General features: G+C 55.1%; 1 protein-coding gene across 2 annotated transcripts; it reads right to left on the bottom strand.

Annotated features, from left to right (window-relative positions):
* Positions 1–1,453: 1,453 nt before the first annotated feature.
* Positions 1,454–14,807, bottom strand: Arid5a (AT-rich interaction domain 5A). 2 transcript variants are annotated; one of them, XM_048430374.3, is made up of 7 exons: positions 14,698–14,807; positions 7,400–7,518; positions 6,741–6,861; positions 6,406–6,458; positions 5,959–6,056; positions 5,458–5,620; positions 1,454–5,108 (listed from the first exon to the last, which is right to left on the bottom strand). In XM_048430374.3, exons 1-7 carry the CDS (start codon positions 14,699–14,701, stop codon positions 3,894–3,896), a joined length of 1,773 nt encoding a protein of 590 aa, XP_048286331.1. In that variant the 5' UTR covers positions 14,702–14,807; the 3' UTR covers positions 1,454–3,893. The 2 variants fall into 2 exon arrangements, with proteins under 2 accessions (XP_048286331.1, XP_048286332.1); XM_048430375.3 differs by lacking the exon at positions 14,698–14,807 and adding an exon at positions 11,197–14,365.
* Between the last annotated feature and the right edge of the window lie 675 nt (positions 14,808–15,482).

Genomic DNA, 15,482 nt, shown 5'->3' with positions numbered 1-15,482 from the left:
CAGCTGCCACCTAGTGTCTGAACAGTGTTACAGCTCCACCTTGAGTGGTGGGAACCAGGACTAACCCTAAGGGTTGGGCACCAGAGGAGCGGAAGGAGTATGGTAGATGGATTCCTCCCGCCTTGATTCAGAAAGTCATCCAATGTGGCTACTCAAGAGAAATGCAATGGTTTTTTTTGTTTGTTTGTTTGTTTGATTGGTTGATTGGTTTTTGGTTTTTCAAGACAAGGTTTCTATGTGTAACAGCCTTGGCTGTTCTGGAACTCACTTTGTAAACCAGGTTGGTCTTGAACTCACAGAGACCCTCCTGCCACTACCTCCCAAGTGTTGGGATTAAAGGCATGCGCCACCACGGCCTGGCAAGAAATGCAATGTTTTAAATGCTGTTAGTTCTATTGTTTTTAAACACCTAAGGGCTGGGATGTAGCTCCATGGTAGGGCACTTGCGTAGCATACACAAGGCTCTGGGTTCCATCCACCACACTGGAAAACAAACAAACACATCGAAACATCTCAAGCAGCCTCTGCTCTTAACTGAAATCCCTTTAAAGCCATGAAAGTTTCTCACTTGCCTCTGGCTTCTCCTAAGGTCTACTCTGCCAGCCTAAGGTTCTGGCCACCCCAGTGACTTCATGTGAGAACTACACTTTGCTGCCTCCTGTACTGTGTTTTTGCTTAGGGCCCAGCTCCCTCTGACCGGTGCCTGTGTACCTTACCCTGGCTGCTGTGACCGCCCAGCATGCCCGCTGCCCTTATCTGTGGTGTTTCAGAGTTCCCATGTCGGAGCTCTTCTGACAGCCCATTCCTGCTCTCCCTCATCAGGCAGCCAATAACTGACTTCAGCCAATCCTCTCACCGCCCCAGCCCACCCCCCGCAACTGCCCACAGCTCACCCGGACCTCAGGTCTGGAGGTCTGACCACCTGTTCCCAGCTCTGCCCTCCCTGGCTTCACTTCTTGGTCCCATATCTGTGCCCTTCCCTGCAGCTCCTACTGGAGTGGGGCTTAACTGTCCCCTGCCTTCAGACTGCATCCAGCTGGCCTCCTGGGTGCAATGATACTCCTGCCAGTAACCTCAAGTGGAAACTGGAGCTTCTCAGATGCCTTAGCTATGCCCTGGGCCAGCCTGGCTCCACTCTGTGAGCTCACTCCCTCGTCCTTCTCCAAGCCCAGCCCCCACCCACGCTCACTCTGCTCACAGTACAAACAGCAACACTGGCCAGACGTGTCCACAGCATCTGCAGACCTGGGTCCAGATACTGTCTCCTGCATCTCCAAGGAGAGGCTACTTGCTCTGTTCTGGGCTCCAGAGCACCCAGATCCACCCACCATCTGCCACAGACTGGGGCTGGGATGCAGTTCAGTGGTCAGAGCTGGCTGAGCATGCCTCGTGTCCTGGAGCCCATCCCCAGCACCAGAGAGAAAGCAAACAACAAACTCCAGAAGCCAGGACGCTCTTCTTCCATCTTTCTTTTATTTCGTGTAAAAGCCCAACCGCCCCCGGCCTAGAAGGCACCAAACCCAGCCTGAGTCATCTCTGGGTCCCTCTGTCCCAACCCCACAGGCCCCTTGGCTCCTAGACCCCACGCTCTGGCCACTCCCTTGGGGACTTGCTGCTCTGCTTCTCCGTCACCCCCTCTAGCCATTCTAAAAGTCTTCTAGAGAACACTCTCGGCCACTGTTTAAAACTATGGTGGTGACACCAGGCCAGTGCAGGTGATGCACATTTAACGCCACCAAGGTGAACACCCAAGACAGTTAAAGGGGCAGCAAACGTCAACCCCCAAAGCAAACAAAGGTATTGCCTGCCAAATGCCTAACTCATCACACTTAAGCTGATACCAGGGAAAGGAGCTGGGACCACGGACAGGTAGGAGCGGGATCAGCACCAATGCCAGGGTGGTCTCTGCCTCCTCCCCGCCGTTAGCCGCTCAAATGCCATGAAAGGTTTGAAAGTAGACCCGAACACAAATTACACACTGAACACAAGACACTGGGACTCCTGCTGGCCTGTGGGTCCTCTGAGGCAGCCTGTCGGGGTGGGGGGCAGGGAGACGAGTATGAACATGGGGAGATGTGTGCGGCGTGCGCCCCCATCAGCTACCACGGTGTTTGGAGTCACCTCTGGGCTCAGTTCTCTCATTCACAGTGGGAAGGAGGCAAATACGCAGGTGTTCAGTGCAGAGTTCCAACGTTTTCCAAGAAGCCCAGCTTGCGTTCATTTCTAGTGTCTTTGCTTAGGCAGAGGTGGCAGAGTCCAGCCCAGGAATCCATCACCTCACCAGATGTGCATTCTCCAGATGTGCCTGCAGAGGGCGCCACCACTGCAGTCCGCAGCACATGGGCGCAGTGGGGCAGCTGTGCGCTCAGGGCTAGTCATCTGCATACACAGGCTGGCATCTCAGTGTCTCCAGAAGGAAGGTGGGAGAGCTGGAAGATGCTTGAGCGCATCACTGGACACCCCTCCTCCCTCTGGCCTCCCTCCCGGTCCTGGAAGACGCCTATGCTACAGCTCCCCTCATAGGCAGCTACCTTCCCTGACCACCATTTCTCCAAACCAGGGGTCCTCAATGACACTTCCTGTCCCTGGCTTAGCCATACCACCTGTGAACTAAGGAGGCCATAAAATCTTGCCCTCCTACCCATGGCCTGAGGTTGGGAAAAGGATGTGTTCCTATGATGCAGGTCAGTAACCATCTGCTGACCCGGTTCACTGGCACCCTGGCATCTCTGGGCCTTGGTGGCACTACCTTCCCGGGAACAGTTATGAAGCTGTACTGACAGTCTCCTTGGGACTGGCAGATCAAGCCATCTCTAAGGGAGGAGGGTACTAAACCATAGGGTTTCTCTGTGGGCCCCTGGAGCAAACACAGCTGCAACTTACTGTGGCTTGGCAACGGATTCCCAGGCAGAGATGGGGCCCCTCGCCCCAAATCCAGTATGGAGAGCAGGAAAGTGGGTGTGTTGGCGGCAGGTCACTGGGAGCATGAGGCAGCAGGGTTCACGAGTCTACCCACTACCGGGACAGATGACTTGGGTTTTGTGTTAGTACCCTCAGAAGACTCCCTCCTTTCACAACTGTATCCCAACTGCTGAGAAGGCCACAGTAGGAATTCTGTAGGCCTAACCTGAACCACACAGTCCGAGCCTAACCTGAACCACACAGCACGAACCTCTTAAAGCAAGCAGCTCCCTTCCTAGCGCTGGCTCAAAGGTGCAGGGCATAGGCGTCTTGGGGGTGGGTCTGTGGCTCAGCCTGGAGGGCTGGAATCTCACAGCCCCTCCCTGGTGTCTCCCAAGTCACCAGTGAGCTCTAGGCGTTGAACCATGACAACCTCGACAGCCAGGTAGGTGCCCTGAAGCAGGAGCAAAAGCAAGCTTCTCTGTTCATCTGGGCAGAAGAGGCTGAGTTGGCTCAGCCTGCCCTCCAGTGGGGTGGTAACATCCAGACCAAAATGGCATTGTTTCATCTTTGCTCCCACACAGGTGACCGCATCCACAAGCTTGCTCCTGCCTCACCTACCCTTGCAAAAGTCCAACGCTGTACACCTCAGGGCTGGGTGCGATCACACCAGTCTTTTTATTCGACTTTTCATGGCCAACCTAGATGCCTTGAGCTGCTATCTAGCTCCTTAGCCTTTCAGTCCTCTTGGCCTCTGTGCAGAGAATACTTCTAGCTCAGGTACTTTTGTGATTTTTTTACCACAACTTGGTCCCAGGGCTTTGGGCTCAGGCTGATTTGTTGAGACAAGCCTACTGACACCCACCCCCATCTGTGCCAGTGGGCGGGGGACATCGACTTCCAGGCAGTGGGCTCTGGCCTGAGGTTCCCGGCAGCACTTGCCCTCCTGAGGACCCATCGGGTCCTCACAGCGCGGCACAACAGGCTCCAACCTACAGCTTGGTGTTGAGGTGGAAGAAGTGAGGCGCCGCATAGGTTGTGACAGGTGGCATGTGCCAGGCAGATGAAGCCGGGCCCAGTCTGTGGCGGAGGACGGTATCATAGGACGTGGGGGGGAAATGCATCAGGCTGGTAGCCATGGGTGAGGGGCCTGTCGTAGCCAGGAGATGGGCTGGGAAAGTTGGGATGACCAGGGGACTGAAGGGGAGTGTGGCCTGGCCCTTCAGAGGGTCTGGGCTACTGGCAAAGTTCAGAGGATACTGCAGCATGGTGCCCCTGTAGGCCTCTGGAGGAGTGGGCCCCAGGGCTGGGCCCAGCAGACAGGATACAGCCACGCCAGGTGCTGCAGGCTTGCCCCCACACTCCTTGGCATCCACCTCCTTCAGAAAGGGAGACACTGCCCTCAGTTTCTTGCCACCATGAGCAAAGCCCTCTTCTTCCAAGTTGCGCTTGTTGCCAAGGCCTGGGCTCCTGGGGAGGAGGGGTGGGACTCCAGGGCTCTCCGCTGGAACCTTGGCCATGGGGGACACCCAGCAGGCTTTGGGCTTGGGGTAGAAGGTTCTTTTTCTGGAGCTGCCTTTATGGAATGCAGAGGGGCGGTTGGCATCCCCACCCCACACCAGCTGGGGCTCTTTGATTGACAGCCCTTCCTCTTTACCAGGCCGTTCCAACAGCACCCTGTCTTTAAGGCCAGAGAAGAAGTCCCTAGGGTGCTGGCTGACAGGCTTCAGCACTTCAGTTGGGTAGGCATGAAAACAGCCTGAGAAAGTAGGGCCTGTGGGGCGGGGCCCCTCCTGCACCTCCTCCACCTTGGTGCTGCCACTGGGGGGCAGCAATCCTTCCTGAGGGTTTTGCTGGTGTTCAGAGTTCTCAGCTGGCCCTCTTAGGTTCTGGGGACTTTGTTGAAGGTCTTTGCTGGGGCTCCTTGCTCCATGACGACAGCCCTCTTCTTGGCACTGCAAGGCTTCTGCCTTGCTGACCTGGGCCAGGAGTTTCTTTTTGGCCAGTGGTGACATGATACCATGTGCCCCTTTGTTGTAAAAGGTGGACAAGAGCCGCTTGTAGGCCTCCGGACAGCCGCTAGCACCCATGAATGGCAAAGAGGGCCCAGCTGTTGGGCCTAGCTGTTCTGTGCTATCCCTTGAGGGTCCCTGGCTAGGAGGCTGCGTCAGACCAGTGGCATCTGATTTGGTCTTTCCCGGTGTGGTCTGGAATAAGAAAAGGCTTTGTCTTAGAGTCGGGTGCTGGATTGTGCTTCTAACCTGGAGATCTGGAGGTAGCAGGCCTCAGAGGGCACCCAGCAACACCTTAGCCCTCAGCAACACCTTGGGTCAAAAGGTTTCCAAGGTGCCCGTCCCAAGCAGATACAGCCTAGTATCCCAGCAATCCCAGCATAGCGTCATGCATGTGAGCAGGTGTCCGCTGGTCTTCAGGAAACCCAAAGTTCAGCCAGCTCTCGCCCTGAAGCAGGTTCCTGGCATTCCAAGCAGGAGTCAGAAGCCATGGCCAGAGTAGGCATGGAGCTGTGAAAACAACCTCACCATGCTCGGCGCTTACCTGGTCCACCTGCCTCTCTGAGTCCTTGGCCTTCTTTGGCTTCTCCGTGGTCCCATCGTCCCCCCTCAGCTCCTTGGCCATCTTGTACTGCTTCCTGGGCTTGGTTGGGGGCAGTGGTTTGTCATCTTCCCCCTTCAGGTGCCGCACATATGGGAGGACCAGCCTGGGGAAGAGCCAGTGTGTCCACTAGAAGCTCAGCAGCTGCTCTTCGCAGCGGGACTTCCTTAAAGTCCACTGACTCCTCCCCACCAGATCTTCTGCTGTCTCCAAAGCTGCCTGCTCCTCCCTGCTGGTGCATAGAGCACGCGACAGCTCTTCCTCGCCTCGTTGCAGATCCCGACCCTGACAAGGACATGCTTGTAGCACATATACACCGCCAGGCCCCAATACAGTAACATATCTATCTGTATACCATCTTTGCACCTCACTCCCAGCGCACAACTGCTAAGACCCCGGAAGTGGGAAGGCCTAGGTGTGCAGCACCCTTTGGGCACCCCGTACCTCTCGTAGTGGCGGCGCGTGCATGTGGCCGCGCTGGTGCTTCCTGGACTGCCCCCCAGCTCATCATACACGTTCTTCCAGAGTCGGCGGCCCGTCACCTGCAAGACACCAGAGAAGATGGGCCAACGGGACCCTCTCTGCTCCAGGTTCCCCGTGCAGGGAGGGGGCGAGAGCCAGGGGCAGGATGCAGGAGAAGGTTGCTGGTGCGCACCAGCTCTCCCTCCCAGGAGCTACCTGACTACTAGGCAAAGCGGGTTTTGGAGTAGGGGAAGGTGGACCAGATGTGAGTGGGAAGAAACCTGCTTTGAGATGCACAGCACCCAGTCCCTCCTCCCACAGCACTCGGGCTAGACCTGGGAATTCTGTTCTTCCTCAATCTACAGGTCAGGAAGCCCTGCTGACCACCCTGCTCCCCAGCTCCTGCTATGGCTGCGAACCTTTCCTTACCAGCTCATAGGCCCCCAGTTTCTCCACAGCCTTGTAGATCTTCCACAGGTTAACTGAAGGGAAGAGGCAAGACAGGCTGTCAGGTGCTGCACCCCACACACTCCCAGATGATGAAAGACCACTGTGATGGATGGGGCAGGCTGGCCTGACGGTCAAGAGGAGAGGATGGGCACCCAGCTCCACCCCTTTGCCTTCAGGGAGGCATCCTTCTCATAGGCAACCCCTGAAGGCTGGAGGCATCCAGGGTCACCTGGTGCTGAGGTGTCTTTGCCTGTTGTCCTGTCTGGGAGGATCCCCTGGCTGCCCCCTTAAATCTACCTCCCCTTGGAACGTACTCTGCTTGAATCCAAGATGGGGGACCCTCTCGATGGGCGTGTGTCGCTCCTTCATGAACTTGTAGAGGCTGACCAGGAAGGCCTGTTCTTCCTCCCGCTCCTCGCCGGCCTCAGGAGAGTCCTGGGGAGAGAGAAGGAGGCATGGATGGACCCCACTGATGGACAGCTGGACACTGGGAACCACGGCCATCTGAAGGTCCCAACCATAGGCTACCTGGGAGCACCCAGCCTCCTCTCCTGGGTACAACTGTGAGCTTAGTGCCTAGACTCAGGTCAAGAGTTTCTCTGTGTAGCCCTGGCTGTCCCGGAGCTCGCTCTATAGACCAGGCTGGCCTCGAACTCATAGAGATCCACCTGCCTCTGCCTCCCAAGTCCAAGGATTAAAGGTGTGCACCACCACCGCCTGGTTTGGGAATGTTTTTTGAACATTGCAGACTCGTGTTTGTCTGCTTTCTGTTCAGAGTCCGGGTTGTTTGATTTGCAGAATTCTGGGTGAGGTTCCGCCTTGCCTAGTGCCCAGATCCTGCATCTTCCAACGTGGGGCCCCTCAACTCTGCAGCATGGGGCAGAGGCTTCTCTCCCTCTCAGAGCTCAGGGTGTCTCAGGTTCCCTAGAGGCTGAGCACAGCAGGGAAGAGGTCTAGGGTTTATCCAACTCACCTCCAGCTGGATGGGGCTCTGGCTGCTGCTCTGCTCCTCATCAGGCTTGGGAGACACAGGGAGCTCTAGGGGGTCACCCTCTTCTGACTGCTCCCTCGTCCCCTTGGCAGGAGGTGTGGCTGGGAGAGAGGAACGAATGAGGAGAGAGCAGGTGAGATGCAGGTAGGAGGAACGTGCACGAGTTGAGGATTGGTCCCCTCCCTTCAGCCATGGAAGGGGTGGGTGCTCATAGTCCTTTTAGAGTGCCCCCTACTGGCCAGTATCGGCTATGACACGTGAGCTGTTCCTCTATACACACACACACACACACACACACACACACACACACACACACTCGGCAGCCACCCCCTTTCCTTTCATCTATTCTAGCCACACCCCCACATCTCTGCAGGAAACCCTCAGCCTCACCATTCTTGCCTAGGATCAAGCGCGAGGAATGCAGGTAGGTGTGTTTTGAGGACATCCTCTCTCTCAATCCTGCCCATCTTCAGGCAGAACTCATTACAATAGCTCAGCTGAACGCTATCAAGACTTCACCCATGAGTCCCCCGTGGCCAGTTGCCCCGTGTAGTCTCTTAGGCTCCAGGATGCCCTCACTTGCAAGGCTCGTGATGACTGTTTACATCAGCTATGATCCATTCCTCTGCTTGGCCTTTCCCAGGCCTGGCTACTTCCAGCATGCCAGTCCTTCCCTTTCTTGTCCTTGAGAGTCCTCTGGCCCCATTCGAGACATGTGCCAGGTAAGAAGGGCAGAGACTCAAGACTGTGACGATGGCCTGAGAGAAGCCATCTGTACTACACTGTTTAGTGATGCTCTGGTCTGGTCAGGAGGTTATAAACATGTCACAGATTGACCACTGCAGAAATAGCAATCCATATTGCCTCAGGTGAAGAGCTGGGCTGGCATCAGATCTGGAGCCAAATCTTTTTAATTAATTGAGACAGTGTCTCATGGTGTACCCTGGCTGTACACCATGCAGGAATCCCCCTGCCTCTGCCTCCTGAAGGATAGGGTTACAGGCATGTGCTACCATGTCCAACTAAAAGGGACCTTGTTTTGCTCCCATTTTATGAGACAGAGTCTTATGTAGCCCGGACTGCAGTTTCCTAGGTAACCAAGAATGATCTTGAACTCCTGGTCCTTCTGCCTCCATCTCTCTGATGTTGCAATTAAAGGTATGCGCCAGCACACCTGGCCTAGACGCTCACATCTTCTGCTAATCTGTCCTTTTGTGTTTTCAGGGATGGAGCCTAGGGCCTTGTACATTCTACACAGGCACGTTTTTAAATCATTTTGGGGGTGCGGTTGACATACAAAGAAATAGATTTACTGTGGCATTTTGCACATCTCATTATGCTTTCAAGCACAGGGGGTTTTGAAATAGCCTCGCAGTGTAGCCCAGAGAATCTCTGAGCTTCCGTCTCTACCTATAAAGTGATTATAGGCGTGATCTGGCAACTTTCCCTTTTCTCTTCACCAACTTGGTACAATGAGACCAGCTCTTGGCTTGCTCCAGCTCCGAGACCCCTCATTGCTGGAGGCTGAGATTTTCCTATCAACACAGGCAGAAAAGGATCTCCTTGTGGGCACTGTCCCACAGTCACATGACCCAGAGGAGCTGTGTTAGGATGCTCAGGTCCCAAAAGGCCCTCCCATTGCCAGTTGTTCACACAGTAGACATCCATGCCTGTGTCTGCTCACATTGTCCTGGTCCCTGCCTCTGGGTACCTGACTTTGCCAGTACATTCCCTCATTTAGTCGCAGCAGGGATCCCATTTTAAAGAGGGGGAAGCTGAAGTCAGAGAGGTCACGAGGCTCAGCATTTCAGTTCGGGCACCAGAACTCAAGACAAAGTCTGTCTGACCGTTGGGTCGATGGCTTGCTGTGATTATCATCACCATTGGCAAAGTTCGCATGGAGTGTCCAAAAAAGCTCACAGAGATGCTCATCCTAACTCTTGCCAGAGTCCAAAGAGACTTGGATGCTGTCTTAGATTCATGGTCAGTCTCCAGAAATCTCAGGAACTGACAAGTGCCCCCCCCCCTTTTCTACCACATTCCTTGAAACTCCATGTCTCAGGCTTTGCTTCCATGACTGGGGGGGTCCTCTGCCTCCTCTGTTGAATCCCAAACCTAGGAACCAGAAGCTTATCTCGCTCCAGTCCTCCTTCAGCCTGAGGCCTCTGCATGCTCCTATCTCCCTTCCAGCTGCTCCTCAGATTCTGGCAGCAGCAGCAGCAAAGACTCTCCATCTATCCCTTAGTGCGACCTGGGCTTCCAGCTGCCAAAGAGTTAGCGTGACGCAGTCCCTAGATCTCAAAACAACAACACCGTCGGACCGTGACAAGCCCCCACCCCACTTCAAAGACAGACGCTTATGGGCCTGAGTGGGGCTTCATTCGAATCGAGAGCTCCCAGGAATCCCGGGGGTTGCAGGTGAACAGCCACCAGGCAGGTGATCTCTAGTCCTGATTCTGCGTTCAGTTCCGGGATCTATATGCTCACTCAGGGAGAATCTCCTGGAGTAGGGCACTCAGGTTAGCTGGAAAGGAAGCTGCCAATCCAAGCTGTTCGGCCTCAAATGGACGAGGGATCAGAGCTTCCCACCTTGAGCCACAAAGGGAAATACTTTCTTTACCACCGTGTCCTGAGTCCCCAAATGAACTTGGTGTCCATTCTTTCCTGGCCAGGACTACCATTCTCTTTGTCCCTGGCAGGACCTTCTGGGCCCTGACCTCTGCAGCTTTAGATGAGGGGGCAGGGTTGCCTTGTCTTATCCCTAGCAGTCCTAACTCCTCATTTCCCCAATCATTTATAGGTACGGGGTCCAGGTAATGCATTTGTCGGAAAGGTTCTTCTGGGAAACCCTCAGCCACAGGAGTAGACAATGCCTGGCTCCTGAACCTCCTAAGACGAGGCCCAAACATGGAGTAGCAGGCTGGGTCCCACGTCTCATTGTACAGGGGGTGGGAAGGGACTGGTGGCCCAGGATCACCCTGCCTGTAAGACAGGAGAAACCCACCTCTCCCTGTTTGACTGCTGCTACCACAACCCAAGTCTTCGTCCACCTCAGAGCTCGTGTGTGAGATCCCTTCCTGGCCAGTGCCTCTATATCCTCCTCCTCATGAATAGAGAAGAAGACGGATGTTTTAAAAGCACAGTCTGCTCTCCACCACATCACTCAGGCAGGACTCTTTCCATCCCCGAGATGATAATGATAACGGGGGTGGATGGGTCCTTGTAGTGCGTCTAAACTCTCCTCTGGTGCGGAGTGTGGGGTGTGAGGTCAGGGTCTACCAATGTCTTCCTCCACTGGGCAGGTGTTTGCCAGTGCTGGTGGAGCGACGCCCTCTGCAGTAAACGAAATGCTACTTTCCCCACAACCTCCCACTTGACAGAAGCATGTCCGGGGTCATTCCTGGACTTTCTGTTGTTCCCCTCACAGCGGAGTGCTGGCATCCATGTGTGGTTTTAATTTGGGGGGATCTTATGACAGGGTTCACTACATGGAGGTCTAGCCCCCTCCTCCGACCTTCCTCTTTGAAGAACACTCCCTCTGAGACTTAGGATGATGGAGGCACAGTCTCTAAAGCAGTGGTTCTCAACCTGGGGTCGTGACCCCCGTTGGGGGTCAAATGACCCTTTCCCAGGGGTCGCATATCGGATATCCGGCATATCAGGAATTTACATCACTATTTATAGCAGTAGCAAAATTAGTTAGGAAGTAGCAAAGAAAATAATTGTATGGTTGGAATGGCAGGCAGGGCTTCACCCCACAGCACCTTGGGGCTCCTTACCTTGAGGCTAAGCCATCAGAGTGACAGTGTCCCGTCCTAGGCACCAGGCAGGTGGCGAAGGGTGCAACAGGAAGGCTGCCCCAGTCCTTCCTGGGTTTGGACTGACTTCTGGTCAATTCCAAAGATGTCTGAGGCAGCTCGGCCCCTAGACGCTAAGCTCCCAGCCCAGCTTCAGCCTCTCTTTCCAATCAGAGCAAGCTTGCCAAAGTCGGTGTGTCCAAGCCACTCCCCATTTCCCTTGCTGCGCTAGCAGCAGCGGCTCCACCAAAGCTGATCTCTTCTGGTCTGTCTGGGGCTGGGCATCTACTACAAGCCTGACTGAATCTTCCTCCTTTGAATGGACGTCACGCCTGAGGCTCAGCGAGGTTGGATAACTTGCCTCAGGGTCACACACCTTTCCAGTGTCAAAGCCGAGATTCCAAACCACAGGAGTCGGATTGCTCCAAGGCCCTGAACCCTAAAAGCTAGAGCTTTGTACATAGGCAGAGAGACCTTCACCTTTCTCATCTAAGCTCAGAGGGTAAAAACTTACCCACATTGCTTGAGTGGCTCTCTGCAGCCCCACTTCACTAATAAGTACAGGACAGTATGGACAACTGAGCTAACTGCGCCCAGAATAGGAAGCAGCAGAAGTTCCATATGAATCAATGTGCCTGGCCTCGGAGTCTCGCAGGCCCCATCATTGCAATCCAGGGTAACACTTTATAACCTTTAAGGAAGGAAAACCACTGGACACAACCGAGGGTCCCTGAAGAAGTGGGAACTGCTGTCTCAGGAGACAAAGGCTCTGTGTAAAAGAGGGGAAGATGGAAGTGGCAGGGGGCACCCTGTAGAGGAATCAGTGAGGAGGCAATGGGATAGGTTAAGAGATAAGGAGAGGCCCCTCCCTGTAAGCCTGCCCCTTGCCCTGCCAGCCAGTGAGCTGAGATCAGCTGAAACTGTACAGGATGGAGGAGGGGGAACTCTAGTGCCCCAGGGATGCCTCTTGACTTGTTTATTTGTTTGTTTTGGACAAGGTCTCTCTACGTAACCCAGACTGGTCTCGAACCTACAGTTTTCTGGATTAGCTTTCCCAGTGTTGGGACTATAGACATGCGGCATCATGCCACGCTGGGCACGTCTTTTGTCTTTCTGTAACTCTGTTCCCTCGTCTCTATAATAGGGGTGCTAGGCTCAATGACCAATAGTCTAAACCGAAGAAAGCATGTATGCAGGCTTCCCCTACAAATCACAGTTGCAAGTGTGCACACATCCTTGGTGACACCTGCCTGTCCCCGTGGCGTCTGATTCTCCCTAGGGTGCTCCCGAAAAACTGACCTAAGTCTATGGGATGAGTCTACTTGCTCTGAGAACTCGGGTGCTCAGAGAGCGCTCAAGGCCCACACACCTCCCCGGAGCTGAGAAGCTTGCTAGGCGTGGGTACCACTTTCCTCCTCGCTTTCATTTGCCTACCCCAGTCACCGTCCCTGTGATGGGAAGGAAGTGACACTTCCTTTCATGAAAACTCACTGACTGGGAACACGACGTCAGTCACAGCAATAATGGCAATAGCAACCTCAGTAACAACCAGCAGACACAGGCCCCACCCCCTTGCCTGAGGTTGTTGGCTTAAGTTTCCCTTAGCTCGAGCTGGAGAGGAAACAAAGACAGCCTTTGAAGCGGTCAGTCCACTCTGTGGCCCAGCAGCCGGCTGCCTGGCATTCTCCTCCTTGGGCTTGCTCCAGTGGGCCGTTTGGGGAGGGGAGGGGGTCTTATCAAGAGCCAGCCTTGAGGACAGCTGGACAAGAGTCTGAGGAGCCAGAACCAGCCACAGCCTCCCCTCGGCACCTCTGCCAAGGCAGGGAGAAATAAGTTCTGTCAGTGGCTAGAGACAAGATGAGAGTCCCAAGGGGTACATGAAGGCAGAGAGAGGCGAACGGGCACCAAGTATGAGATTCCAGACTCCCAGCGCTACCCAATTCTAGCCTAAGCAATTCTACTCCTGGAAGGACTGAGTCGCCACCGCCCCGCCCCTCTGCCCCTGCAGTTGGTGAAAACAGAGTCCTATATATGGATCATTTCCGGTTTTCCCACCCCACCTGTGCAGAAACAAGGCTCAGAGGGGTGAGTCAACAGTAGAGGGAGAACCCCTACACAGGGTACTTCCCTACCTCGCCGCCTTTCCCCTCCTACTCTCCGCACCCCAGCCCCAGTGCCTGCTACCCTGCTCCACGAGGGAATGCAGACCGTTGCGGACCAGCTTCCTACCAAGGGCAACAGAAGGCCACTCGGAAAGGGGTGAGGGGCAAGGAGTCCTGGGAGTCAAGGAAGTCTCACTCACTATCAGACCTAAGCCTGCTTCTGTGCCTCAGTTTCTCTGACTGTAATAAAAGATAGTGACGGGGAGGGAGCTAAGACCCATTCTGCCTCCGTCACTTCAGGTTCTAGGCCAAGCAGTCAGTTTGGATGCTGTAAATGCTGTGGACCCTCTAGCTAACATCTCCAGCCCTCCCCTTGCCCTGGCATCCTGTTTAGGCCCTGAGTCCCTTAGATGTACCTCCCAACAGTGTCCACGGGGCAGGGCAAGGAGCACCTGTCACCTCCTTTGGCTGCCGTGACCCCTCCTCTGAAGCAGAAGACTCTACGAACAAGGGGATTGAGGCCATACCAGCACAATTTGGGATGAATCTGAGGCCTTCTGGGCCCAGGGTTGGCAACCCCACTGTGCCTGTGGGCCAGGGTGTAGAGTGTGACCCCAGCCAGGGCATGGAGCCTGGGCAGTGTGGAGGGTTGTGGATGAGGTGGCGTGGTTGTGCCCCTAGTTCGAGCTTGAGAGCAAAGCCAAACTTATTCGTTGCACTCTGGCAGGCTACCTTTCTGCCCTCTCTCCACTAATTACCCCTAGTCCAGGGCCACCACCCTGTCCCTCTGGAAGGATTCAGGGGAAGAGAGGAAAAGTCAGAAGATTGGGCAACTAAAAAGAAGCCGTCTTTCCTGCCAGGGAAACAATAAGAAAAAGGAAGAGAAGAGAGAAGGAGAGGGGACCTGAAGCCTGTGACCGTCAAACCATCAGCATGCCCCTCGGCAGAAAGAGGAACCGTTGATTCTTCAAAGCGCATTGAGCAAGTTCTTCAAAACCCGCGCAGTCACTTTCAGGAATCGCGGCAGCAGTGGGAAGCGCGGTGCGCGGCCCAGGCGCCTCGGGTTCTGAGAAGCGTTGGGCTGGCACGGGGCAGGGAGGGGCCCGCGGCCGAGAAGCTGCTGCTGACAGCTGTCACAACAAATGGGCCCAGAGCAGCTTGAGATTGAAACCGCAGCAGGAAGTGTGGGCGGCTCAGTGAATTTCAGTCCGGAGCCAGAGAGGAGAGTTTCGAGATAAACGCCTGGGAAGCCCCTGGCCGCCCCGACTTTCCACGAGAAGACAGCACACCGACACCCGGGTGCCCCTCTGGTCGCCCCTCGGGTCGCGATCGCTCCAGGTCCCCAGCCCTCCGACCCCAGCGCCGCCCTCGAGCCGCTTACCCATGGCCCAGAGAGATCGCGCGTCGCTAACCGGAGACCCTCGACGAACGGAGCTGTCCTGTCCCAGCGCTCTCGGCGCGACTGACTCGCGCTGCGGCTCGACTGCCGCCTCCCCGCGGGCCCGCCCCCGGGCCCGCCCCGCTGCGCTCTGGGCTCCTATTGGTGGATCCTATCTTCTAGGGCGGGTGGGGTCCGCCCCTTGAGCCCGAGGAAGTCTGGAAGTTGTAGTGTGCGCCCACTTTTCAGCAAGGGGCTCATGCTGGACATTCAAGAGTCATGGCCGCACTGGGTCCTCTTGTTTCCCTAGAGGCAAAGCTAGAGTCTTAGAAAACTGCCCGCTCTCTGCAGCGTGCCAAAGACTGGGTGGGGTTAAGTGCTTCTGAACTGACTCGAAGTGGTCCGATTGCATTCTATTCGGCTTCACATAGAGAGGCGAGTACTGTTAGCCTAGCAAGGACCTACCAAGGGCCAGTCTAGAAAGTCCTCCGTAGCTCATGCCTAATTCCCTAGATCTGCCCATAGTGCCCATGTCCACATATGTCATGTAGACTGAGTGACAGCCACAAGCTGAACCGTGCAAAGAGGAAGTGAGGGAGAAGAGGGTGAAGTTTATCGTGAGTGGGGACAAGAGGAGGAAGAGCAGTCCCTTGGACCTGTGTGGGTTATAGAAGATGAAGCTAAGCCTTGAGATTTAAAAGCGGAAAGCCTCAGCAGCTGAAGAGCTTGGATTTGAACTTTGTTTCTACTATGTAGTTAATATCCCCAGAATCAAATTCTGTTCATTA

This window comes from Myodes glareolus, chromosome 18 (genome assembly GCF_982192425.1).
Source record: "Myodes glareolus chromosome 18, mMyoGla1.1, whole genome shotgun sequence".
NCBI classification, from domain to species: Eukaryota; Metazoa; Chordata; class Mammalia; order Rodentia; family Cricetidae; genus Myodes; species Myodes glareolus.
The sequence above is the reverse complement of the archived record's forward strand: the minus strand, read 5'-3'. Positions and strand labels throughout refer to the sequence as shown.

Coding starts and splice junctions, on each gene's coding strand:
- Arid5a (XM_048430374.3), bottom strand. Junction 6,057..6,405: donor AACTGGGGGCCTATGAGCTG/GTAAGGAAAGGT, acceptor GGTGTCTTGCAG/GTGACGGGCCGCCGACTCTG. Junction 5,109..5,457: donor CAGAGAGGCAGGTGGACCAG/GTAAGCGCCGAG, acceptor TTCTTATTCCAG/ACCACACCGGGAAAGACCAA.